This window comes from Schistocerca piceifrons, chromosome 1 (genome assembly GCF_021461385.2).
Source record: "Schistocerca piceifrons isolate TAMUIC-IGC-003096 chromosome 1, iqSchPice1.1, whole genome shotgun sequence".
Classification (NCBI taxonomy): Eukaryota; Metazoa; Arthropoda; class Insecta; order Orthoptera; family Acrididae; genus Schistocerca; species Schistocerca piceifrons.
Window position 1 is genome coordinate 189,107,409 of NC_060138.1, and position 26,098 is coordinate 189,133,506.

Consider the following 26,098-nt stretch of genomic DNA (forward strand, 5'->3'; position numbering starts at 1 on the left):
GTTGTACTGCATGGCACAGCCATTTAATATATGTGAAATACCAGTTTTATTGAAATGTGAAAAGAAAACTCTAATCTACATCCCCCCCTCCTCATCTATTTCTTATTGATCACTTAAATGGGATAGTAACCATGTGCTTACAGCAGAAGGCCTCATTCCCCAGCAGATCGACTGCTTCATTTTCTAAGTGTTGTAGTATTTTTTATTTATATGTTTATATCATACTAGCTTTCTCCCTTTTCAGAAGTTCCTTACACACTGTGCTTAATTGCATTTTTGATGAATTCTTTTTTGAACTACCTTAACTCCATTCCAGGCAGTTTAATTATGGTTATGAATGTACTGATTGAAGTTTAAATATTGCATACTAGATGGAAATTCATTTCAAACTTAACCTGCACACATTCGAAGTGATTGTTTTTATGGTTTCCTTACATAATTTGTCATAATTGTGAGATTCTTTCTTGTACATCATCTCACCAGACAGCTTCCTTTGGCCATTTCGATTTTGAATAAGTACTTTAAAGTGGTTCAAGGCAATGATGGAGTTTGTAAGAAATTCTTGGCTGAGCTATATAACTATTTTAATTCAGATACACCCAGAACTATGGTTACACTACTGACAAATGTTCTTTGTAGCAAGTGAGACTGATATAAGAAACTTCGTCAATTTTCATGTCACTTTCAGGTATTATGAAAAAGTAAGCTTCATTGTAATATGTTTAGGTGGGAGAAATGGACTGCATGTCTTGGAAACTGCTTGTAATTGTGTTGTTTCTCCTAAAGCATTTTACGTTTTCAGCATTTATTGGCTGCATAGCTACAATATTACTTAATATGGCCTCCAAATGGCAGAAAAGGGATTTCTGTTTTGTATGTACTCCAAATGTGTGTGCATGAGTGTCACTGCAAGAAATATATTCATAGTGTTTAATTATTGGTATATAAAAAATGCCTGTATCAATAAACATCTCTGTAACATTCCAGAGGCAGTCCATTTATATTCGTGGTGCCTTATAAATGATGAACGTTAACATGTTGAAATTTAGTCTGCATGACCTAAGTAGAGACATTTGAGGATAGGTGCTAAGAGTTGCATTGCATGCTTAAAGATAATTTCTGGAGATTGTCAAAGTTGTGTGGGTCATAGAAGTTTTATTTTTTGTATGTATCATAGGAATTGAGAAAAGGACATTACAATCATGCAGCATGTTCAAATTATAAAACAATTAATGGAATATAGATTTTATTTCCATAGTAAAGTGAGAAGAAACTACAGACTTCATGTATAGTCCACAAATCAAAATATTTCAAAGTAGAACTCGGAATGTTAATTGCTATCCCAATTAATGTACTGTCACATAAAGTAAATCTGCTGGTTCTTTATTTTAAGACAGCTGCTGCATTTTACATTGTACAGTGGGGTCAGTGAAATCTAAGATATAGTAGCAGTTTGTTTCTGAACTCTATACTCTATATCACTCATTGTACCAGTAAGCCATGGATTTCATGCATAGCACCTGAGACTCAATCTCCCCTCAGTTTTGGACACTTAATGAACTTTTTGCAGAACTGTATGGTTTTGACATCCTGGTGGACTCAGAACTAAAACCATGGCTGTTAGAAGTTAACCTATCCCCATCACTGGGCTGCGACTCTCCATTAGATGTCAGAGTGAAGTCTGCAATGTTGGTGGATCTTCTAACTCTAGTGGGACTACCAGCAATTGATCCAATGCTGCGGCGTATAAATGAACCTCATCATCACAGTAACCCTGCTGATAGTACCAAGAAGCTTAATGTGAGTGTTCCCATGCTCTTAAATTTGTCTTTAAATGAATATGTGAGTTAATTTGTGTGATAATTTGTGAATTCTACATACAGCACTGCCAAGGGACAATATTATTTTTATTTCATTAGGTGTATGGTGTGGTTATTGTGAAAGCATGTTACTTTCTTTTTAAAGTTGTTTACAAGTTGGGATATCTTCCGTGCAATAGTGTAAGTGTTGCATGTTTCACTGCTTGTGTTGAACTGAAGCTTTCCTCTGCTTGCAGACACTTGTCCTTCTATGCATGAAAACCTGTATTGTCACCGAGATTGATATGATCAAGTAAAGAATGTTAAAAATGACAATTTGTCTTCTGTTATGCTGGGAGAGGGTCTCTTACAGCATATATATATATATATATATATATATATATGTGTGTGTGTGTGTGTGTGTGTGTGTGTGTGTGTGTGTGTGTGTGTGTGTGTGTGTGTGTGTGTGTTTTTTAGACAGTAAGCTATGCAGAGATTAACTTCAGTAGCAAAATTCTGATATAACATTGTAGAAAGCTTATGGGTGAGTGGACCAGCACAAGGAGCCACAGCAACCCGGTTGCAGACAGGAATATATGATTCAGATACTTTGTGGATCTCGATATCATGAAGGGTGAACTGATTATCGAAAACTTCTTAATGTCCTTACTCCCTAGGTTATGCACTTTGTTCACAATCATTTGTTAAATTTTGTATCATAACAAGTCCTGTGTACTCATTAGGACACATACTACGCAAGTAGTAATGTGTGTGACAAATTACTTCAAACTTCTGATAGCTGTCACTACTATCGTAAGAATCACATTAACTACTGACACTCAGGAATAGCGGGATGTGTTTCTTTTGGCAAAGCAATAAAGTATGTCCAGAACAGACCAGAGGAAGGAATACAAGAATTCATGTTCTGGAAGACAGGTCTGTCAGGCGGGGTGATAATGTTAGAAGTTATGTGGGTTCCCAACACACTTTGTTGTATCATAGTAGCCTCTTTTCCACCATTCTTCGGAACTGTCTCATGAGTGAGACTTCAGAGATTCAATAAAGGAAAGAAAAATGTTTTCTTCCATCATTGGTATGCAGTGGGCACTAAGAAGCAGCAAATAAGAGATGTTCATGTTTAAAAGCAGGTAGACAGGAAAGGTAATGTCTTTAGTGTTGCTCATCCTGATTACCACCTGTGGTGTGCGTACTGTAAGACCTTCAGTACACACACCATCAGATTATTTGACTTGTCGCTCTACCCAAGTAGACGAGTGTCAGCAATATGTCTCGTGGTCTTATCGTGGCATGTTTATCTTCTGCCGTTAGGTCAGATGATAGAAATGCCACTTGCACGCTTAGAGTAGCAGATTGACAGTAACCAACTTTAAACAGAACTTGATTAATTTTCACACACATTTATTAAAATAATAGCAAGCATAAAAATTACTTAACTTGGTTCTGGATGCTATTTACAATTGACAATCTGAAGTTCCTTTGGTATTGGTACGTTAATCTTATTCTCACATATATCTCTGATACTTGACAAAAGTGTGTATACATTTATCTTCATGGCTATGTACAGGAATATGGTAATCTTATTTGGCGCAGACTGAAACTTGACTAGAGACTGGTACAGACAAATGCAGACCGACTAATTGGAGGTCTGTACACTCGTTATAATACCTCGCGCGTTCATGTATCACTGCGCGAGTGTGATCTGCAAGGAGAAAAGGTTCTACGTTAGCAGCAATCTCATTGGCTGCGTTACATACTAATACGCGGGTCGGCGGAAGCAGAATTTGGTCTGTCTTTATGGCAGCGCCATCTCGTAGTGCGGAGACGGACGAGCGCTGCGCCTGCGCTGTAGTGCTTAGCAGGGCGCGCTCTAGTGGGAAAGTTGTGTACATGCTGACTACGCGGAACTATGTACACAACACCACCTCAGCTCAACTCCAATCGTGGGGCACTAAGCATCATTATCTGATATTTTCCAGCATGTGTACTTCCAATCTAACTCTGGAAACTTCAGAAATCTATAATACTTCTTTCTCAAGAATGTGAAACTATACTGTTTCAAGTTATGTATAATTTACTCTAGGTTATCTGTAGGATGTGATGTACTAAATCTTCTGGAATTAAAGTTGTTATAGTCTGAAGATGCAGAGTGAATCTTACGAAGAAACAAACCAATTAGGCAGGAAATAATAAATGTAGATAGAGAATTTATTTAAGAACAGAAGTATACCACATTAAATTAAGCAACAAATATTTATCTTCAAATACACAGACTTTATAGATACAGGTGAAAAGGGAAAAAAAGCAAAAAAAATGTGACTAAAGAGAAACCAAGGAAAAGGAAAAAAAAATTAAAATGGGTTACAGCATTTGTTAGAGAGATCAGAGCTTGAAGAAATGTTAATAAGATCATCACTGGATGTACTGAATTAGACAAACTACTCACAAATATTTTTCAGAGAATGTGAGAGGGTAGTGAGAGACCACAATATTATTGCACTTGGCCTCCCATGGATCTTAACGGAAACATACAGTGATGTTACAGTAAATGAGTACAGTCATGACTAAGAAAGACACAGTGCACTGTAAATGATTTTGAGAAAACTGTGCCTAAAATGTCAAGTGGTTCAATGTGTTCTTGTGAAATATCGAGACAAAAACTCATCATAAGCTGACCGAAGAGTCCTCACTCCCAGGTGCAAAAAATATTGTGGGAATTTGATTAAAGAAATTATTAAAAACAGCAGTGGAAGAAGAAAACAAAGCATAGTTATGTATTTATATATGAGATGAAAAGTAATGCCCCAGAATTTTTTATTCTGTTCTGAATATTTGTTAGGGTACTACATGTGATGCATATTATTTAGTCAACTTTTCCTGCTTCACCAATGCAGCTTTAGCCCTCTTTCACTAGATGGCTCAGACTTGTAGCACATAATATGGCAGTGTGTAATGTAACTCTGTTGGTGTGTGAGAAATTTTGTGCTGTATAGGAGTTCCATGAATTCAATGTGTTCATCTACATGGAAAACCCTTTCCTTCACTGTGATCATGCGAGACCACGCAAAGTGCTGCAATGTCTGTAACAGTTCAACACCTTGATTTCATTGTTGTCAATCATTCTCCACATGGTCCTGACTTGGCCTCCATCAGATTTTCATCTGTTTCCAAATCTTACAGAGCACCTTTGAGCACTTGATAGCGATGAAGCAGTGCAAGCAGATGTGAGGTTGTGGCTCCATCAACAAAAGTCAATTATTCTACAGTGGTGATACCAACAAACTGATCTCTCTCTTTGGGGTGTTTGTCACCAGAGTGACTATGTTGAGAAAGGAATATGATGACATGAAGAATAAAGATATGACCTTCGTACATATGTGTACACATAACATCCAAATAGTTAAAATGGCACATAACTAAGAAAATTGTACAAGAATTCATATTTCTTTAAATTTTTTATTTAATTTGCTTTAAATGTTTGAAATGAAATAGAAATACAGACAATTAATTAACAATGAAAATAATTTTTCAGAAGCAATAGCAAATGAGGCACGCAGTAAAAAAAAGATATCTGGAGATAATAGCGTTCAATAGAAATGGTTAAAGCTGGAAAGGTTCACAAAATTAGTTGCAGGCTGTATTTAAATGCTCTAAAACTGTAACACAATTTTTTTAAATTATTTATTTATTTTATTTATTTATTTTTACTTTGCAATAAGAGACAATGAGTTGAGAAATTGTAGACCTGTCAAAATCCTCCCTGTAATGTAAGATACTCACAAATTTCATAATCAACTCCATACTACAGATAACTCATAGATTAGGCAAAGGACAATGGAAGCTACTGAAAATTCCCAAACACACGTTTATTTGTGTTGATATACAATGAAATGCAGGACTGGTATATTCTTTCTCATTAACTGTGAACCACAAATGTTGGTGTGCTGCAAAACAAGTTACATATCCAAAACACTCATACTGGTAACTTGTGAAAATATAGTTTTATAAGCAACCAAAAAAATCTCAAAAACCCCTCAGGGGCTCAGCATCCATTTGCCGGGTATGGGCTTGGTGATGCCACGGTTCCTGGGCTGGGGACTGATAAGTACCACCAGTCCCATGTCGTCGTAAGCTCCGGGCATACTTCAGCAACCACAGTGCACCATGGCAGTGGAATGTTGTGTATCACAGGGAATGGGGATCTTGGCTTGAACACCCGGATCACAAAGCTGGTAAAAACCCTCTTAAACAAAAAACTTTAATCTCAAATAGTGTTGCACACTGATGAGGTGCGTGGCTGTTGACGTGGAAAAGTCATTCACAGACAACCTGTGAGATTTCTGCTGCACCGCAGTTGTATAAGTCTTACCTAGTTACCTGGGGCTCTGTCTATGTGAACTTACGTTTTCCTAGCTGCTCATGGGACCAGGATGGAATCTTCAAACTTTTCTCTTCCTCCTCCCAGCAGAGAAGGTGAACTGCTGGAAGATGCCAACACTCAATCAAACAAGAGGGCTTGGGCAGCCAGTTAATAACAGAATGTATGCTGGTTGTCAAAATTACTATAGTTAAACGGAAGGAGGGTAGCTTTGATAAAGTTTCACCATTCTATATACAAAAAGTCTTAGAGGACATTGTGGGAACCTTCAGATCTGTCAAATGCTTAATGAAAAGGGACCCTGTTGGTCAAAATGTTTAGTTCCCAACAAGTGAAGAATCACCAGAAAGCTCAATGCCTCAGGGAGTGTGCAGTTTAAACCAAACTGCACACGACGTTGAGCTACACCAAAGGTGTTGTGACTTGCAGGAATCTAGTTGACATTCCCCAAGAACAACTTAAAGGTCAGTTGTGCTGGGAAGTCATTGTGGATGTTCAAAACATTATGGAAGGGATGATTTTGTTATAAGAGTGAAGCCACTTGTATTCAAATGGGGTAAGCCATCTGCAACAGAGTTGGTTTTCCTTTCCTCCAAAATGGTAGCTGCTCTGGTGCTCACACTGTCTGGAATAGAGGCTGCAGTGTCTCACTTGAAGAACTGAAGACCCAGGAGATAAAGACAACAAAGCACATCCCACGTGATGGAGCCAAAAAATATACAAGACCGTGCAGCCATCCACGTTTGCTGCCTCCTTTGCTTCCATTCCCAAACATCCAGTCCAAAAAACCAATGCCGCTACACAAACTGTGGTTGCTAGTGTCAGCACTAATGCCTGCTTTTGTCAATGCGCTTGTGTTGCTGCAGTTCCTTTGAAGCCTGCCTCTTCCCCCAGAATTTCGGAAAAGTCTGTGGTTGATGACATTGTGGAACTTCTTGCCTCTCCAAAGATCCAGTCTTGTCCACCATCCAGTGCTGCTGCTACCATTTATGAAATTGTGGCTCCAAAGTCTCCTCAGACAAAAAAAAGTGTCAAAGGTGAAGAATCACCCACTTAAGGAGATGGGAAGTGCATAGTTTGACAGTGTAGACATCCGCTCTGCTGTTTCTCTTGGATCTTCTTCAGAGATGATGGACATAGGTGATGGACTGGAGCAATCATCTCACCCCAAGACTGAGCCTGTACCCTTTACAAGCTCCCCTCCCTGGCAGAAAGTCAGGCTGAAAGTTCTACCTCTGTGATGGATGGCTCCCATTGTACGGTGGAACATTACTGGTCTCAGGACACACGTGGAAGAACTGACATTCTTAGCACAGGAATACCCCCACCCCCCTCCCCTGAACTGTGGAAAGGGCCAAGGTGTGTGTCGCTGCGTTCATCAATAACTCGCTCCACTTTTCTGCCCTCCCCATGCCTACTGACCTGCAAGCTGTTGCCGCTGAAATTCATGTCTGTTAGAAGATCACTTTTTTCTCTCTGTATCTACCTCCATAAAATGCAATAGACTCTGAGGCTTTCACAGATCTTTTGGAACACCTCCCCCTGACCGCTCCTCCTCCTGTGAGACATCAATGCTCATCATGTCTTGCGGGGCTCAGCCTTCACTTACCCCCGTGGTTGGGTTTTGGAGAGCCTTGCGACGTCTCACAAGCTGTGTATGCTCGATACAGGTCATCCCACTCATTTCTGTGCTGGTACTGGGTCATTCTCAGCCATCGACCTCTCTTTCTGCTCTGCAGCCTTTGCAGTCTCTGTCCACTGGGAAGTCACTGGCAACCTTCATCCCAGTGGCCACTTCCCTCTTGCAGTCACCCACTGGATGGAGCTTTCCCTGAAAATAAGCCACCAAAATGAATGTTCAGTGGGGCTAACTGGATACTGTTCAGTCATCTGTCTGTTTTTGAACACTACACGGTGTCCAGGAGTGGGTAGACCAAATTATACAAGTGGTCCATCATACTGTTGACTGATCTTAGGAGGCAACCTATACCTTGGTGGACTGATGATTGTTACTCAGCAGTCCAGGTCAGACGTGCTTCTCTTGGCTGGTTTAAGTACCAGCCAACTGCAGAGAACCTCACAGCATTTTGAGTCGCAAGAGCCAAGGTCATTTGCATAAGCAAGGAGTGCAAGAAAAGGTCATGGAAAGTGTTCCTGGGCTCGCACAACTGTTCCACTTGCTCTGCAAAAGTATGGAAAGCCATCAGGAGGATTTCTGGTAAACACAGTCATTTATCAATAGCAGCAGTGGTGAAACAGGGATGTCTCCAGACAAGGCTGAGACATACCACAGAAGCTGGCAGAGCATTTTTCAAAAACAACTGCCAATGCTAGCCAGGAACCGACATTTTGCCACTATTGTTTGATTGCAGAGAGGGGCAGGTTGGATTTCAGATACCACAATTCTGAGTCTTACAACTGCCCTTTCCCCAAGTGGGAGTTCAAATTGGCACTGTCTGAGACTTGTGATGCTGCAACTAGTCATGACCAAATCTGGTATTGCATGCTTCAATATTTTTCAGCAGTTTCAAAATAAATCATCCTATAATGGTTTAATTTGATATGGCAGACGGATCACTTCCCCAACTCATGGAAAGAGGGAATTCTGATCTCTCTCCTTAGACCAGGAAAGGGCTGCACATGTCCCAGTTGTTATCGGAGTACTGCCGTAACAAATTGTGTAGAAAGACCTTGGAGCAAATGGTCATCTGGTCTAGTTGTGAGAGAGCATGCACCTCCTTAGCTGCTCTCATTGTGGATTCTGGAGATTCTGGTCCACAGTAAACAATCTGACCGTCCTAGAGATGGCTGTTCAGCAGGAGTTCCTACGTAAATATCACTGTATCTGCATGTTCTCTGATATCAGTATGTTCTCTGATATCAGTAAGGCATTCAGTGCTACTTGGAGATGCAGTATTCTCACACAAGTACATCAGTGGGGCTTTCATGGACACCTCCACATCTTCATATATACTCTTTCCTGTCTCGGCAGTTTTTTAGGTCCCAAGTCGGTGAAATGCTGTCTGATTGTTTTGAGGAGGAGATTGGTGTTCCTCAGGGTAATGTTTTAAGTGTTACCCTCTTTGCCATAACAATGAACAATATCATGTATATTGTAAGTAGTCCCAGGCAGTGCTCCTTATCTGTGGATGATTTTGTTGTTCTCTCTTCCTCCTCCAGTGTTGCAACAGTTAATTTACCTGAAATTAATGTGAGGGATGCCATTCTGCATTTTAAAGACACAGTAAGGTTTCTGGGCCTCATTTTTGATGCCATGGTTGCCACACCTGAGACCTGCAAACCAGAATCCTAAAGGCACTGAACATCATAAAGTGCATTAGCTACAGGACCTGGGGAGTGGACAATGCCCATCTGCTCCAATTTTATAGGGCTTTCATGTGTTTGTGGCTATACTATGGGTGCACAGTGTATGGATCGATGAGGCCTTCTTATTTGAAGAACACTGAGGCTGTCCACCATGAGGGTATTGACTGGCCACATGTGCTTGTGGGACCAGTCCCATACCCAGTCTCTGTGCTGTGGCTGGGGAATGCCACTTACAATCTGACGGCAACTCCTCATGGTGCACCAGGCATGTAAGTTCCTCACAGCTCCAAATTCACCTTCATGCTGCGCTGTTGCTCATCCACCTCTGGAACACCTTTTCTATAATTGTCGATGAGCAACAAGACCATTTGGGATTAGAGTATGGCATATGGTGGAATAACTTGGTGTGGAGCAAGTAAAAGCTCAAATTCAGGGTTTTAACGGTCTTTCATTCTGTTTGCTGCAGAGACCCAATGTAATTTTAGATTTGGTGCAATACAGGAGAGATTCACTCCTGCAAATGGTTTTAATACTTCATGTTGTAAAATTTTATCTGAGCCTCACAACTCCACAGCTATCTTTACAGATGGGTTGAAAAAAGGGGTGTTTTACCTGGTCGTGTCCACAAAGTCCAATTGTCTCAAGGCTTTACGGTCTTGAACATGGAATTGTATGCAATGTTGTGGTCACTGGAGCAGATGAGATGTGCTTAGAGTGCTAAATTCCTTGTCTATTCCAATTCTCTGAGTGCCCTTCACTCTCTCCATCGCTTGTATCCAGAAGATAAAGCAGTTCAGAATATCTCCAACTGCAATGGCTGAAGGAGGAGGTGTCTTTCTGCAGGGTACCAGGGCACTTGGATATTAGGGGGAATGAAAAGGTGGATCTAGCAGCCAAGGAGGCATGTCAAGATTCTCAGATTTTCAGTGTACCATCCCCCTGCATGCTACCATCTCACTGTTGAGGTACACAGTCATGCATCAATGGGAAGACAAGTGGCTGGAAGTGACAGATAATAAGCTGCATCTCGTAAAGCCCACTATGCGGCCATGGCATTCCCCCTTTCAGCTACAGAAATGGCATGAAGCCCTCTTCATTCTTCTTCACATAGGCCACAGGTCTTTGACACGTGGATTCTTGCTCTGACGAGAGTACTCTCCAATACATGATGTACAGATTACTGTGTGCCACATTTTACTAGACTGTGTTTTATATTTGGACAAGAGAGCAGCAGCAGCAGCAGAGAGAGAGAGAGAGAGAGAGAGAGAGAGAGAGAGAGAGAGAGAGAGATGGATGTAGGTAGTCCCTCTGTCACTCATTTCTTGTGTATGTTTATCTTAAAATTATAGTGTAAAATGCTTAACATTTTTAATGACTGTTGGTATGTTCTGACAGTGTAGGCGGGTGCATTCAGCAGATACACTTACAGTAACAGCAACAGGGTCAAGGAGAGCAAACAGTTCGTCAGCACGTTTAACTTACAGCTCACTTTCACTCAGCCCAGAAGAATCTAGAATTGTTCGTTGTGCACGCTTGGAATACGAGCGCCGTGGTGGATTTGTGCGAATCTTTCCTTCAGTTGAGAGCTGGAATCGTTACAGTGCATTTCTTGGTAAGTATAACAGCAGAAATTGATTGAAATAAAAGAAATGTTTTGGACTTTATAAGTAATCTACATAAAAATTTGTCTAATAATGACTAAATATTTGTATTAATATATTGGAGGAGACACTTGACCTTAATGTGAAACCACAAAATAAGAGTATTTATAAAAAAAACTGTGTTTGAATAGCATTAAATATTAAGTTGGTAGATGGGAACATAACAGTTCATAACATCTGTAGCGAAGAAAGGGGTGTAGAAACATTGTCAGTGTGAAGCCTGTTAGTAAAAAGATATAAAAATTTATACTAACATTGCATACAGGAGAGCAGTTGTTCCTTAAATTTATCAAATGTATGTTGCTATATATATATATATATATATATATATATATATATATATATATATATATATATATATATATATATATATATAATGTCTAAAAACAAAGATGATGTAACTTACCAAACGAATGCATTGGTATGTTGATAGACACACAAACACACACACAAAATTCAAGCTTTCGCAACCCACGGTTGCTTCATCAGAAAAGAGGGAAGGAGAGGGAAAGACAAAAGGATGTGGGTTTTAAGGGAGAGGGTAAAGAGTCATTCCAATCCCGGGAGCGGAAAGACTTACCTTAGGGGGAAAAAAGGACGGGTATACACTCGCGCGCGCACACACACACACACATATCCATCCACACATATCCATCCACACATATCCATCCACACATATCCATCCACACATATCCATCCACACATATGCAGACACAAGCAGACATATCTCTGCTTGTGTCTGTATATGTGTGGATGGATATGTGTGTGTGTGTGTGTGTGTGTGTGTGTGTGTGTGTGTGTGTGTGTGTGTGTGTGCCCGTCCTTTTTTCCCCCTAAGGTAAGTCTTTCCGCTCCCGGGATTGGAATGACTCCTTACCCTCTCCCTTAAAACCCAAATCCTTTCGTCTTTCCCTCTCCTTCCCTCTTTCCTGACAAAGCAACCGTTTGTTGCGAAAGCTAGAATTTTGTGTGTTTGTTTGTGTGTCTATCGACCTGCCAGCACTTTCATTTGGTAAGTCACATCATCTTTGTTTTATCCATCCACACATACAGACACAAGCAGACATATTTAAAGACAAAGAGTTTGGGCAGAGATGTCAGTCGAGGCAGAAGTGTAGAGGCAAAGAAGTTGTTGAAAGACAGGTGAGGTATGGGTGGCGGCAACTTGAAATTAGCGGAGATTGAGGCCTGGCGGATGACGAGAAGAGAGGATATACTGAAGGGCAAGTTCCCATCTCCGGAGTTCGGATATGTTGGTGTTGGTGGGAAGTATCCAGATAACCCGGACAGTGTAACACTGTGCCAAGATGTACTGGCTGTGCACCAAGGCATGTTTGGCCACAGGGTGATCCTCATTACCAACAAACACTGTCTGCCCGTGTCCATTCATGCGAATGGACAGTTTGTTGCTGGTCATTCCCACATAGAATGCATCACAGTGTAGGCAGGTCAGTTGATAAATCACGTGGGTGCTTTCACACGTGGCTCTGCCTTTGATCGTGTACACCTTCCGGGTTACAGGACTGGAGTAGGTGGTGGTGGGAGGGTGCATGGGACAGGTTTTGCATCGGGGGCGGTTACAAGGATAGGAGCCAGAGGGTAGGGAAGGTGGTTTGGGGATTTCATAGGGATGAACTAACAGGTTACGAAGGTTAGGTGGACGGCGGAAAGACACTCTTGGTGGAGTGGGGAGGATTTCATGAAGGATGGATCTCATTTCAGGACAGAATTTGAGGAAGTCGTATCCCTGCTGGAGAGCCACATTCGGAGTCTGGTCCAGTCCCGGAAAGTATCCTGTCACAAGTGGGGCACTTTTGTGGTTCTTCTGTGGGGGATTCTGGGTTTGAGGGGACGAGGAAGTGGCTCTGGTTATTTGCTTCTGTACCAGGTCGGGAGGGTAGTTGTGGGATGCGAAAGCTGTTTTCAGGTTGTTGGTGTAATGATTCAGGGATTCCGGACTGGAGCAGATTCGTTTGCCACGAAGACCTAGGCTGTAGGGAAGGGACCGTTTGATGTGGAATGGGTGGCAGCTGTCATAATGGAGGTACTGTTGCTTGTTGGTGGGTTTGATGTGGACGGACGTGTGAAGTTGGCCATTGGACAGGTGGACGTCAACGTCAAGGAAAGTGGCATGGGATTTGGAGTAGGACCAGGTGAATCTGATGGAACCAAAGGAGTTGAGGTTGGAGAGGAAATTCTGGAGTTCTTCTTCACTGTGAGTCCAGATCATGAAGATGTCATCAATAAATCTGTACCAAACTTTGGGTTGGCAGACTCGGGTAACCAAGAAGGCTTCCTCTAAGCGACCCATGAATAGGTTGGCGTACGAGGGGGCCATCCTGGTACCCATGGCTGTTCCCTTTAATTGTTGGTATGTCTGGCCTTCAAAAGTGAAGAGACACACACACACACACACACACACACACACACACACACACACACACACACAGGTTAAACCTCACTGTGAGCAGCAGCACCAGTGCATGATGGTAGTGGCAACTGGTTAGGGGTAAGGAGGAGGCTGGGGCAGGGAGGGGAAGGGATAGTATGGTGGGGATAGTGAATAGTGAAGTGCTGCAGGTTAGGCGAAGGGTAGAGGAGAGGTGAGGAGGGGGGGAGGGGAGCAGCAGAAGAGGAGATAAATAAAAAGACTCAGTTGATGGTGGAATGGGGGCCGTGTAGTGCTGGAATGGGAACAGGGACGGGGCTGGATGGGTGAGGCCAGTGGCTAATGAAGGTTGAGGCCAGGAGGGTTATGGTAAAATGGGTGTATTGCAGGGAAAGTTCCCCCTGCACAATTAAGAAAAGCTAGCGGTGGTGGGAAAGATCCATATGGCACAGGCTGTGAAGCAGTCATTGAAATGAAGAATATCATGTTTGGCAGTGTGTTCAGCAACAGGACAGTCCACTTGTTTCTTCACCACAGTTTGCTGGTGGCCATTCGTGTGAACAGACAGCTTGTTGGTTGTCATGCGTACACAGAATGCAGCACAGTGGTTACAGCTCAGCTTATAGACTACATGACTGGTTTCACAGGTAGCCTTGCCTTTGGAAAGATAGGTGATGTTAGTGACAGGACTGGAGTAGGTGGTGGTGGGAGGATGTATGGGACAGATCTTGAATTAAGGTCTATTATAGATGTGTGAGCCATGAGGTAAGGGATTGGGAGCAGGGATTGTGCAAGGATGGGCGAGTATTGTGTAGGTTTGGTGGACGGTGGAATACCACTGTGGGATGGATGGCAAGGAAAGTGGACAGGACATTTCTCATATCAGGGCACGATGACAGATAATTGAAACCATGGCGGAGAATGTAATTCAGTTGCTCCATTCCTGGGTGGTACTGAGTTATGAGGGGAATGCTCGCCTGTGGCCAGACAGTGGGACTTTGGGAGGTGATGGGAGACTGGAAAAAATGAGGCACGGGAGATTTGTTGTTTCTGTACAAGGTTGGGAGGATAATTACAGTCAGTGAAAGCTTCAGCGAGACCCTCAGGATAAATAGAGGGGGACTGCTCATCTCTGCAGATGCTACGACCACAGGTGGCTAGGCTGTGTGGAAGGGACTTTTTCATTTTGACTTCCATGATGCTTACCTATAATTGGCATTCCACATGGTTTCTCAGACTTTCTTGGTTCTCGACATCCCCTTTGGACTTTTCCGGTTTAATTGCTTAACTTCTGCAATCTTTTCTGTGCCAGTAATTTACCAATGGTATTTGAAGTAGTTGATTCAGGACATCCCCTGTTGCATCACTTACCTTAATGACTGGGTTAGGGGCCCTACACGTGAAGAATATTTGCAAAACCTTCAATTGGCCTTCATTGCAAGCTGGAAAACTGCTGTTTTTTTTCTCCCCAAAGCATCTTTTTTGTTTATGACATTAGTACATTTAGTCTTGTCTTTACAGACCACCACATCACAACGTGCTAACACCCGAGAACCTGAAGGAGTTCCAATCACTCCTGGGTAAAATTTCGTATTATGCTCAGTTCATTCCTTCAGACTGAGGGCATCCGCCAGCCTCTTAACTGGCTTCACTTGGAGGGCCCTAAGTTTGTCTGGTCCACGGATTGTCAATGGGCTTTTTGGTCTCTCAAGCAGTGTTTGTGTTTGGCCCACTGTCTGGATTCCTTTCACCAGGTAAACCTTCAATCCTGGGCTGTACACATCCCACTATGGCCTTGGTGCCATCCTGTCCCATCAGAACCCAGATGGCACTGAACAGCCCATTGCTTGTGCATAAAAGATACTTTCTGCTGCACAGTGTAGTTATTCACATGTGAAAATGTGGTGCTTGCTATTACTTTTGGGGTTAGAACGTTTAGTCTTCCTGTAGGAGGGGGGGGGGGGGGGGGGGGGCGGGGGGCGGGGGCGCGGCACAAGGTTCCTCCTAATCAACGACCAAAAGCCATTATTTGGCTCTCGTTCCAAGCTGCTGTATAGGACTGCTTGCTGATTGCATAGTGGGCTCTCTTTCTCAGTAACTGTTGCTATGATATTCAGTACTGCTCCACCACCAAGCATGCTAATGCCAAAGCCAATGCTGATGCACTATCATGGTGACTGACGGAGCCAGATTTGGAGTTCGATTGGCAGGAGGCTCTCAATGTTCGTGTTGGATGACACCCTGCAGTAAACCTTGTCAGATTTTCTGTCAACAGCATGTGAAGTCACAACTACCAAAAACCACCATGGTTGCTGACCTACTTCTCTAGAAATTTTCACTGTCCCACATTGAATTGACTTGAGTGTGTCACCTAAGGTGCGGATCAGACATGGCATATGTTTTTCCTCCTATGTGATGAGCTCATGCTTTCTACAGAGTAGCAATGCTGTAGAGTCGTTACCCATCACCCACACTTCACCTTCCTCCCTCCCCCCAGTGTTGGGTCCTTGCATTCTTTATTTGCTGCATGTGTCGCATACTGGGGTATGGGTCACATGAAAACAATGGTGAATTGTCACAGCTACTGGGTGGCGATCGATTATAATCAAACATCTCGTGCACAGGACCAGTCTGTATCATCATCCCTGTTTCCTCCTTGACCAATGCTGTAGCACTCTTGGGACAGGATGCACGTTGATTTCGCTGGTCCATTTTTAGGCAGCATGTGGTTGTTAGTAGTTGATGCTTTGCCAAACTTCATGTGTGTAGCTAAGCTGTCCTCCATGTTGCTGTTGCCACTTTTCATACATTGTCTGCTATTTTTGCCATAGAGGAATCCCCTGGGACCCTCATGTCTGGTAACAGTAGGCAGTTTTTGTCATGGGAGTTTGAAGGCTTTCGTGCCTGAAGTTGTATCCAGCATTTGACTACACTCACTTTCATCTGTTTTCTGACTCATAAGTGGAGCAATCCATGCATACGTTCAAGACCCAAATGAAGTAGTCTGTGTCTGACTCTTCCCTTGGTGATGTACTGCAGAGTTTTCTGGTTACAACCAGATGCCAGTGGTCAGTGGATTCAGTCCACTGCAGGATTTGCAGGGGCACCAGCTGCAGGGTCTCCTGGATTTGTTGCACCCTGTGTCACATACCATGGAACACTGCAGTGCACTGCATTTTCCTCCCATTTGTGCCCAGTCCTTTGGCCAGCAGCAGGAGTGGCTGCTGGGTGTCAAACTGGCAATTGTTTGTTTTTGGATGTCAGTGGGGAGCAGCTGACCAGTCGTGCAAATCAGTTGTGCCTGCATCCTGTTGAGACATCGCTGCTGTGTCCTCCTGGTTAGTCGCGTAGCAGTGTCAATCACAACATTGTTTTGAGGACAGGTTTCTATTTGCTGTGGCGCATCTACATGTTTTGACTCCATGTGGACCTTCTGCCATCCTCGAATCACCTGCATTCGTGGGCCTCTGTGAGGTTTGTGCCTCCGCCTGCCGAGATAGAGCCTATGACTTTCAAAATGCCTCCATCCCCTTCCACCTCCCTCATTCTCCTTCCTGCCCTCCCCACCAGTCATCGATGGAGGTGGTCTTGTCCCCACTGCTTCTCGAAAAATAAATTGTCTACCATTACTGAGAGTCCTTTTGCTATCTTCTAAAAAATTTATATCTGGTATTGAGCAAAGAAAAAATGCTCCTAAAATTATCGGTGTATTCCCAGTCTTCTTTATTAAATGTGGGAGTTACTGTGGCTGGTTTCCAGCTGTTCGGAATTTCTTTCTTTGTCCAGCATTTGTTGTTGAATAGAAGGAATATAGCTTTCATAAGAGTAGATGTATGCTTGATAAATTCAGTGTTTGTCGCTTTCTGGTGTCTCTCTGTTTTCACTTTTTTAGCACGCCCCCGAATTCTGTCACTTCTGTTCTGTCTCAATTTACTTTGTCCTTTTTGTCAGGTGTTGAAACTTATTTTACATTTCACTATGATTAACTGTCTGCTGTCCTAAGCTTCTTATAAGAATCTAATCATTGCAACATATTACTTTGATGTTCATATTATCTTTTCAGTCTCATTGAAGTATTTACAGTAATTTATTTAAAAATTCTTGTATCACATGAACATCATTTTCTACTTCTGAAATTCTCTCCTAGCTCTCTTGTTCAATTGACCTGCACAGCTGCTTCACTTCTGTTGCTTGTCTCTTGTACCAGTCTTTGCTTTTTTACTTCTATATCCAGTAGCTTCCGAGGCAACTTTTCCTTTTATAGTTTGACGTTCCGTGGTTCTTGTTAAAAATGTGTACTTTATATTTTTAAGTAGTCCTCATATAATTTTCTAGTTGAGGTTTATTTGAGCAGGTATTTTCACCCTTCTGGCTGTAATGATTATTATTTTGATTAACAGAGCTGGGCAATGAAATCACATAATCACTTTTTCTTTGACACATTTCAGTGCACATAATGAACTGTGGACATGGCTACATAGTTAACATTTTTATACTACTGCAGTACCGCAGACACACATTATTTCACCACAACAATAGGACAGTTTACCTATACTAATTTCACAGTTACCTCTCCTACTTTTTCTTTACCACTTACTATGGTACATAGGGTGTCAGATTTGTTGCTACATTTAGTATCCTGAAACCAACACCAAATTTATGTTTAGAGGTGTAGAAATTTAGATGTTTTCCCCCATCCCTAAATTCAGGTGTGTGTGTGTGTGTGTGTGTGTGTGTGTGTGTGTGTGTGTGTGTGTGTGTGATCTGTGACTTGCATAATCTTGGGTGATGATTGGAATAAAACTTGAGCAAATATTTCCTGTTATTTGGAAATGGTGTTATCTGGTTGATGTTTCTCATCAATGATATGAAATGTGACGCAAGCTTTTCTCATCAATGATATGAAATGTGACGCAAACTTTTGTTTGTTCCACATATAGATCCTGTGACTGGTATAACTTGCCACAGTGGCACTACTTCAATGGGGCACCCTTGCTCAACAACTGGATTAATTCAGCACAACTATAACTTGACATTGCATCAGCAGTTATTTCCTGGGGAGATTAAGAAAGTTCAACAACAACCACGTTCAGTACCAAAACTTCCTGAGCGATTGGCACGTTATGAACGAGCACTAGCTCAAGGACATTGTACAGTTCTTGAAGAGAAGAATCAGTCATCACAGAAGACTGGTAAGGCACCAGTTCTAAGTTTGGTAGTTATTTGATAAGATTAATTTCATTTAACATTTTCTAGCCTGCAGTTGTGAGTATTTGTGTTTTCCATGGAAAGTGTTTTGTAAGTAATGCAGACTTTCCGTGGTTGGATAAATGTAAAGTTTTGTGCTGATTTTGTCTTTAGTTTGAATATATATTGTTGTATTTTTCAAAAGGCTTCATCTTTATATCACTTATGACATAAATCTGAAAGCTGCTGACATTAATAAATGAAAAATTACTGGTTTGTAGATGAATGGTATTATAGTAAACTCAGTTACAACCATCTTTATAAAAATTTAGAACAATATGGATAGATTGCTACTCACCATGTACAGGAGGCAGATATGTGCAATGAAAGAGTGTGCTAGATATTTTCAGCTATTTGACTAAATCCTTCATTAGATGTAGGAAACTCACATAGTCACAGCTTACATGCACATGGCCACTGCTATCTTTGGGCGTTAAGACGTGACTGGAACTGCATTCGGATGTAAGCACCAATCTTCTCCTCTCTCTCTCTCTCTCTCTCTCTCTCTCTCTCTCTCTCTCACTGCAGCAGTCGGTGTCCATCCATTTTCTCAATTTTCCTGTGTTTCCTTACCACCTTCTGAATCACATATGTTCTCCATCTGCTTACAACACATTTTGTAAAGCTCTGACTTCCGAGTGATCGTGTATCATTGGCCTCGTCTTTGCATGACACATGGCTGTGTACCTAGCAAACTGTATGTTCAGTGTCAGTATAATTATTCCTGACCTTCAAATTGCCCACTAATTCCCATCACTTTCAAGTATTTTTGTGTTCCTTCCTGTGTACCACACTTAATTTCTTGTGCGCCTTGCACCTATGTACAGAACAGCCCCCCCCCCTCCCTTGCCCCCGTGCCCCCCTCCCCCCCCCCCCCAACCTCATCCAGAACCTCATCCCGTATTCAAGCGTACAACTTACTGATCTCACCTAATAAAATGACATCTGCTGCTGTGCCCCACCCCTCCCAACATATTCATCCACCTCACTCTTATTATTGGTTTTTATGTGTTTTTCTTTGTATTTTCACTTTTGTGATCTTGTTTGGTTTTCACATCAATTTTATTTTGTGTTCATTTTCACAATAGGCACTACTTACATTTCATTCCTTTTTGCTTTACATTGTCTATTACATCTTGATTGTGTTTTTTGTGATATGGGTCATTCCACACCAAGTGGTCTAAAACTGAAAAAAGTTCCCACCATCATGGTCTCCAATTTTCGTCAAATTTTAACTGTAGCTTTAGTCAAGTGTTGAAGTAAGTTTCCCAAGATTTCAGGCCTCTAGCTGCAATAGCTGCTGATCTAGACCCCCTTGTCTGAAGTGTACTTAGTCCGTGTGCATGCAACATAAAAAAAATGTCATATTTGGAGTCTAATAAAATCGAAACTAATTCATAAGAATGGTTAGTAAGATGCGACCCTGTACAGTTTTTTTTGCTGATTCCAACGAAATTATGTATAACATTACTCATGCAAACCCCGGTCAAATAACTCGACTCAAAGTATACTTCAAAATTTGTCGTGACACAACGCGACAAATTTTGACCAATATTAAGACTGCAATGATTTCCTTGCAGTTGAAGATATGGACTTGAACTTTTGGCCAAGCTTCATGCTTGTGCTAGACATAATGCAGCCGGATTTGCAATGATCCAGGCCATATGGTCGCCCTGCAGTATCTCTTCAAATTAGGCAGTGTCAGCACAAACGGTAAAATTTACCAAAGTTTCAAGCCAATTACTAAAAAATAGTTGGCCTGAATCTGCTTGTGAATAGTATCACCTAAAAGAGAAACTCTTGCTCTACAAGACTGACATTTGTTTTTTTTGCAACGCGACCATTAAGTACTCATTAACTCACATCAAAGTTGTTATATTTTGTATGCGCGATGCACTAATTTTTCTTCATTTCTAGGAATTTGAATCTTAATAGTCGCTTAGAATTACTGATATAATTGGATATTTCATTCGTGTTTTATTCAGTGATTGGCCAGTGAGAGATGTCAGAAGTTAATGAAGAAGAAGAATCGTTGGCCCCCTGTTCAATTGGAAAAGATGCTGCTGCATCAAAGTGCCATGTTATCTTCTATGCTAAGAAGACTGGATTCAAAGCGTTTAGTGATTTCACAGAATGTGACCAGAAATTGCTTGTTTCGCGTTCAGAAGCCAAACTTGACGAAAATTCCATCATTTGCTTCCACCATGAAGCCCTCTTCCTACATGAATATCAAGCGATGCAAAAGAAATGTTGCAATCCATTCAAGAAGAGGAATCACAATGTAAAAGCTGGACTTAGACTGCTTGATAATGAAACAGCTGCCAAACTTTGCCTGTTAAAGAAAAAAGAAGTGATTGATATAAAACCTGGTCAGAAGCTTTGCCCTCGCTGCATGTCGGCACTGAACCAAAAGCTAGAAGATTCATCATCACTATCAACCCAATCTGAACAAGATTTCACAACGGATGAAACTGAACCAGCCATCAACAAAAGTTTATCATTTATTGGTGCTTCACCATTGAAAAGAAGACAACTAAGTAAAAGAGATAAGCAAAGCTATGCAAAAAGAAAGATCTGGGATGCACAAAGTTTAATTGGGAATCAAATTGCTGCTGCTGTAGGAATCAATTACGATGAACAGCCAAGTTCAAGTAAAAGTCGCCCATGCAATAATTGTGCAGATCTTGATAATCTTATAGAAGAGTTGAAAGAAAAATGTAAAGTGTCAAATCGTAGGACAAAAGTTCAAATATTGACCTTGGTTCCAAGAAGCTGGACAATTAAAGATACGACAACAGCATTTAATGTATCAGAAAGAATGGTAAAGCAAGCGAGAAAACTGAAGAATGAGCAAGGTGTTCTAGCTTTTCCAGCAAATCGGCAAGGAAGGAAGCTTTCAGATGAAGTTGTCCAGAAAGTACATGACTTTTTTCAAGATGACGAATTCAGCAGACTTTGTCCAGGGAAGAAAGACTGTGTGCCTGTGAGAATTTCAGGAACAAAGGTGTACAAGCAAAAGCGGTTGTTGCTTTGCAATTTGAAGGAAATGTACGTGTCTTATCAGAAGCAAAATGGACCAGAAATTGGCTTCTCAAAGTTTTGCGAGCTTAGACCAAAATGGTGTGTTACAGTTGGCTCTGCTGGAATGCACTCAGTTTGTGTCTGTACAATACACCAAAATGTCAAGCTTATGCTCACTGGTGCATCAATCAATGAAGACTACAAGGAAATTCTTAGCAAAGCTGTTTGCAGCTTGGAAAACAAGGATTGTATGCTTCATCGTTGTGAAAACTGCCCTGGTCCAGAAGGTGTAGAAGCAGTTATTGCAACATATTTTGAAGATAATGACCCTGAAGAACTGATTGAGTACAAACAATGGATTCATACCGACAGGGATACTTTAGAAACAAAGCAGCTTTCAACAGAAGAGTATGTTGAAGATATTGCAGCAAAAATTTGGAACCTGTCTTGTCATCACTACATTGCCAAGCATCAAAGCCAGCACCTGAAAGCTCTCAAAACTGATTTGAAAGAAGGCGAATTCATAATACTAATGGATTTTGCTGAAAACTATTCATTTATTGTTCAAGATGCAGTGCAAGGCTTTCACTGGGAAAACAGTCAAGCAACAGTTCATCCATTTGTAGTCTACTACTGTGAAAACGAAGAGGTGCAATGTGTGAATCTTTGTGTTATTAGTGACTGCCTTTGACACGATACGATTACTGTCCATGTTTACATTGGAAAAGTAATCAATTACCTGAAGATGCAATTTTCCAAAATAAGCCACATCCACTACTTCAGTGATGGTTCAGCTGCACAATATAAGAATTTCAAGAATTTTCTCAACTTATGCTATCACAAAGAAGATTTTGAAATAACAGCAGAATGGAATTTCTTTGGAACAAGCCATGGAAAGTCGCCTTGTGATGGCATTGGAGGCACAACAAAACGGTTGGCAGCAAGAGCAAGTTTGCAACGTCCATATGAAAACCAGATTCTAACACCCAAAGATCTTTTCAACTTCTGCAATGATAATATCAATGGAATCAAATTCTTTTTCATCAGCAAAGAGGAAGTTGAAGAAGAAAAAGCTTCTCAAGAAGAAAGATTCCTGCAAGGGCACACTCTAGCTGGCACAAGAGAAAACCACCATTTTTTGCCCATTGATATGACGACAATTAAGGTCAGTAGAGTTTCTAATGATGCGACATCTTTTTTGGCCAAAATTAGTGCTGCTGAAGTAGTAGTTCAAGTCATGGATCTTCAGCCTGGGCAGTATGTTGCTTGCATTTATGAAAAGAAATGGTGGATTGGAAACATCGTTGAAATCTCAGTCGAACAGAAAGATGCTTTCATAAGCTTTATGCATCCTCATGGTCCTGCAAGTTCATTTTATTGGCCCTTAAGACGTGATACTTGCTGGATTCCAGAACAACTTATCATTGGTGTTATTCCAGCTCCATCAGTGACATCATCTGGTCGGCAATACAGTTTTCCTGAAAGCATTCTCTTGCAAATCAACGATGCTTCCAGAATGATGAAGTAACTGAGGAAGACAGGCTTGGGAACCTGCATAAAGAAACCCACAATCAGGCTTGGGATCCTGTGGTAAAGACACCCTGTAATCAGGCTTGGGAACCTGCAGTAAAGATACCCACCCGTGGCTGTTACTGCATGGCTATCGGGCGTGGCCCCTATGGCGATGGGGATGCTGGTTTTATTGTGATAACCAGTAATGGCTCAGCCATCATGGACCAACGCAGGGCACTGCGCACACAAAATATAAGATACTTTGACCTGAGTAAATAAGCACTTAATGGAAGCGTTGCAAAAGAAAAATATATCCATCTTGTAGAGCAAGAGTTTCTCTTTCAGATGATACTATTCACAATTAAATCCAGGCTGACTATTTTGTAGTAACGGGCTTTGAACTTTGGTAAATAAAGCCATTTGCGCTGACACTGCCAAATTTGAAGAGATTTTGCAAGGCGACTATAAAGCCTGGGTAGTTGGAAATCCAGCTGTATTATGTCCAGCACAAAGATAAGACTTGGTAAAAAGTTCAAGTCCATATCTTTATCTGCAAGGAAATTATTGCAGTCTGAATATTGGTCAAAATTTGTCGCATTAAGTCACGACAGAATTAGGGGTACACTTTGAGTCGACTTGTTTGACCGGATTTTGCATCAGTAATCTTATAATTAATTTCGTTTGAATCAGCACAAAAAACTGTACAGGGTCTCATCTTACTAACCATTCTTATGAATTGGTTTCAATTTTATGAGACCCCAAAAATGGCATTTTGTCTGATGTCGCGCGCATGCGAACTTACTACCCTTCAGACAAGGGGGTGTAGATCAGCAAGTATTGCAGCTAGAGGCTTGAAATCTTGAGAAACTTAATTTAGCACTTGACTAGTGCTACAGATAAAATTTGAAGAAAATTGGAGACATGATGGTGGGAAGGTTTAGACCACTTGGCATGGAATGACCCATATTCTCACGTAATTTTATAAAGTTTAACGTGTTCCTTGTCATCCACTGTACATCCTTGTTGCTTTCCTCTGCTCCAATATAGTAGAAGTTTATCTATCCCTATCCACACACCAGTGTCGCATACTGTTCCTGCACTGTTGCCTAGCTCATGAGTTCTCCCCAAATAGCTTGTACACCTATTTGTGGATATTGTCAAGACTGGAAATGAGTGTGAACTTGTAATTGATATAGGGTACTTGACTTCAGAAAAAGAAGTTGTATTGGTATATTAGCTCATGGGGATTACTTGGTGAGGATATCCAGGCAGAGAGGAGGTAGCTCCAGTAGCCCCAGGACCATCTCAGTAGAGAACAGATATGCAAAAGTAAAGAAACTAAGTCATTTAGTGGCTGGCAGCAGCTTGGAATAGAAGAGAGTAAAGTGTTTTGGCCATAGCTCTGAGAGCCCCCAGTCAGGTGATCCTGCAGTGTGATTTGATTGGCAGGGCAGCTTTGCTGACTGTGCTATGGCCTATTCCATTGCAAACTGGTCAATCATTGTCACATCAGTGGAAAAATGATTGTTGAAAAAGGCAGCACCCTTGCAAAATTTAAATAATAATCTTTATCGTGTTTGGGACCTGAGGCACATTGTACAGGCTTGCCACCAAATTATGCATCACTGGCTGCAGCCTCTCCTTCCACTGTGTGTTCCAATTCTGTCAGTCTGTAGATCTCACCAAAGTAGTCTTGCAAAACCATATAAATCAGGTACAAACATCCGTGCACTACCTAACCTCACTGTACAACCTCTGTTCCATCTATAAAACCCTCCTGCTCTGCAGTCCAAATTACGGCATCCCGTCTCCCAGATTGAAACCCTTCCCCTTCAGAAACTATAGCAGCATGTACAATGCCGTCTCAAAAAACTATCCAATCTATTCATCTCCTACACCAAGCTTGAACTATCAATATCCTCCACCATAATAAGAGCTTTCATAAAAACCTCCCCCCACATCCCTCACAGCCACAAAGCCTTGCCTGGCAGACACATACTACATTCAGTGCCCTCCCAGAAACTCCCTCCCACTACCTTACAGAACCAAGAGCTGAAATAGACCCACAACACAGTTGTGAACCAGCCCTCCAAAAGCCTTAGTCCCACAGAAGTGTCAGTCCTTTCTGAATGCCTCAACTTTGCCCCATTCCCAGATTCAGTCATGCTCTCCTTCTCATGGTCCTTACAGTGGAAACACTTTCTTGCCACTAGCCCTACCAAGCAGACTCAATCCAGTAAGGCGTCTGTTTCCAAGACAAACGAAATGGTTTTTTAAAGCTTGATTACTAGAACGGTCCCAAGTTAATCTAGTTTGATGTTTGTTTTATCTCTATGTATTATCAATGGCAGGAAGATGTGAGGAATAACCAGTACTTCAGCAGTGACTTGCCTGCCTCACTGCTGTGCACTGTCTGCTACCACCATCCAGTAGTGTTACTCATTTGCTGCTGGAGTAGTAGTTATCCTTCCTGTTTGTGTCCATGTTAATACATATCAATAAAACAAATATTTCGCTAGATTAACCTGAGACTCTTCTATGAAATAGGAACGTAAAATTCCGCTTGAAAAATTATTTTGTTTGTAACGGGAACAAACAGTCATCTTCCATTGACCATGGGCACTGAATTAACCTTGTGATCAGCAGTATTTGTTTGTACCAAATCCATACACTCTTTGCAAAAATGAAATTCAAAATATTTGCTGCAGTGCCAAAGAAAATTTGCCTGACAACTATTAAGAGAGAG

At 41.5% G+C, this 26,098-nt stretch overlaps 1 protein-coding gene across 1 annotated transcript in view; it reads left to right on the plus strand.

Annotated features, from left to right (window-relative positions):
• Positions 1–1,327: 1,327 nt before the first annotated feature.
• LOC124798795 (tubulin polyglutamylase TTLL5-like) overlaps positions 1,328–26,098 on the plus strand; it is a 68,875-nt gene continuing 44,104 nt past the window's right edge. The window contains exons 1-4 of the mRNA XM_047262358.1: positions 1,328–1,366; positions 1,543–1,800; positions 10,918–11,134; positions 18,513–18,764. Coding sequence (XP_047118314.1) covers positions 1,328–1,366; positions 1,543–1,800; positions 10,918–11,134; positions 18,513–18,764 — 766 coding nt within the window. The remainder of the gene's footprint in view (positions 1,367–1,542; positions 1,801–10,917; positions 11,135–18,512; positions 18,765–26,098) is intronic.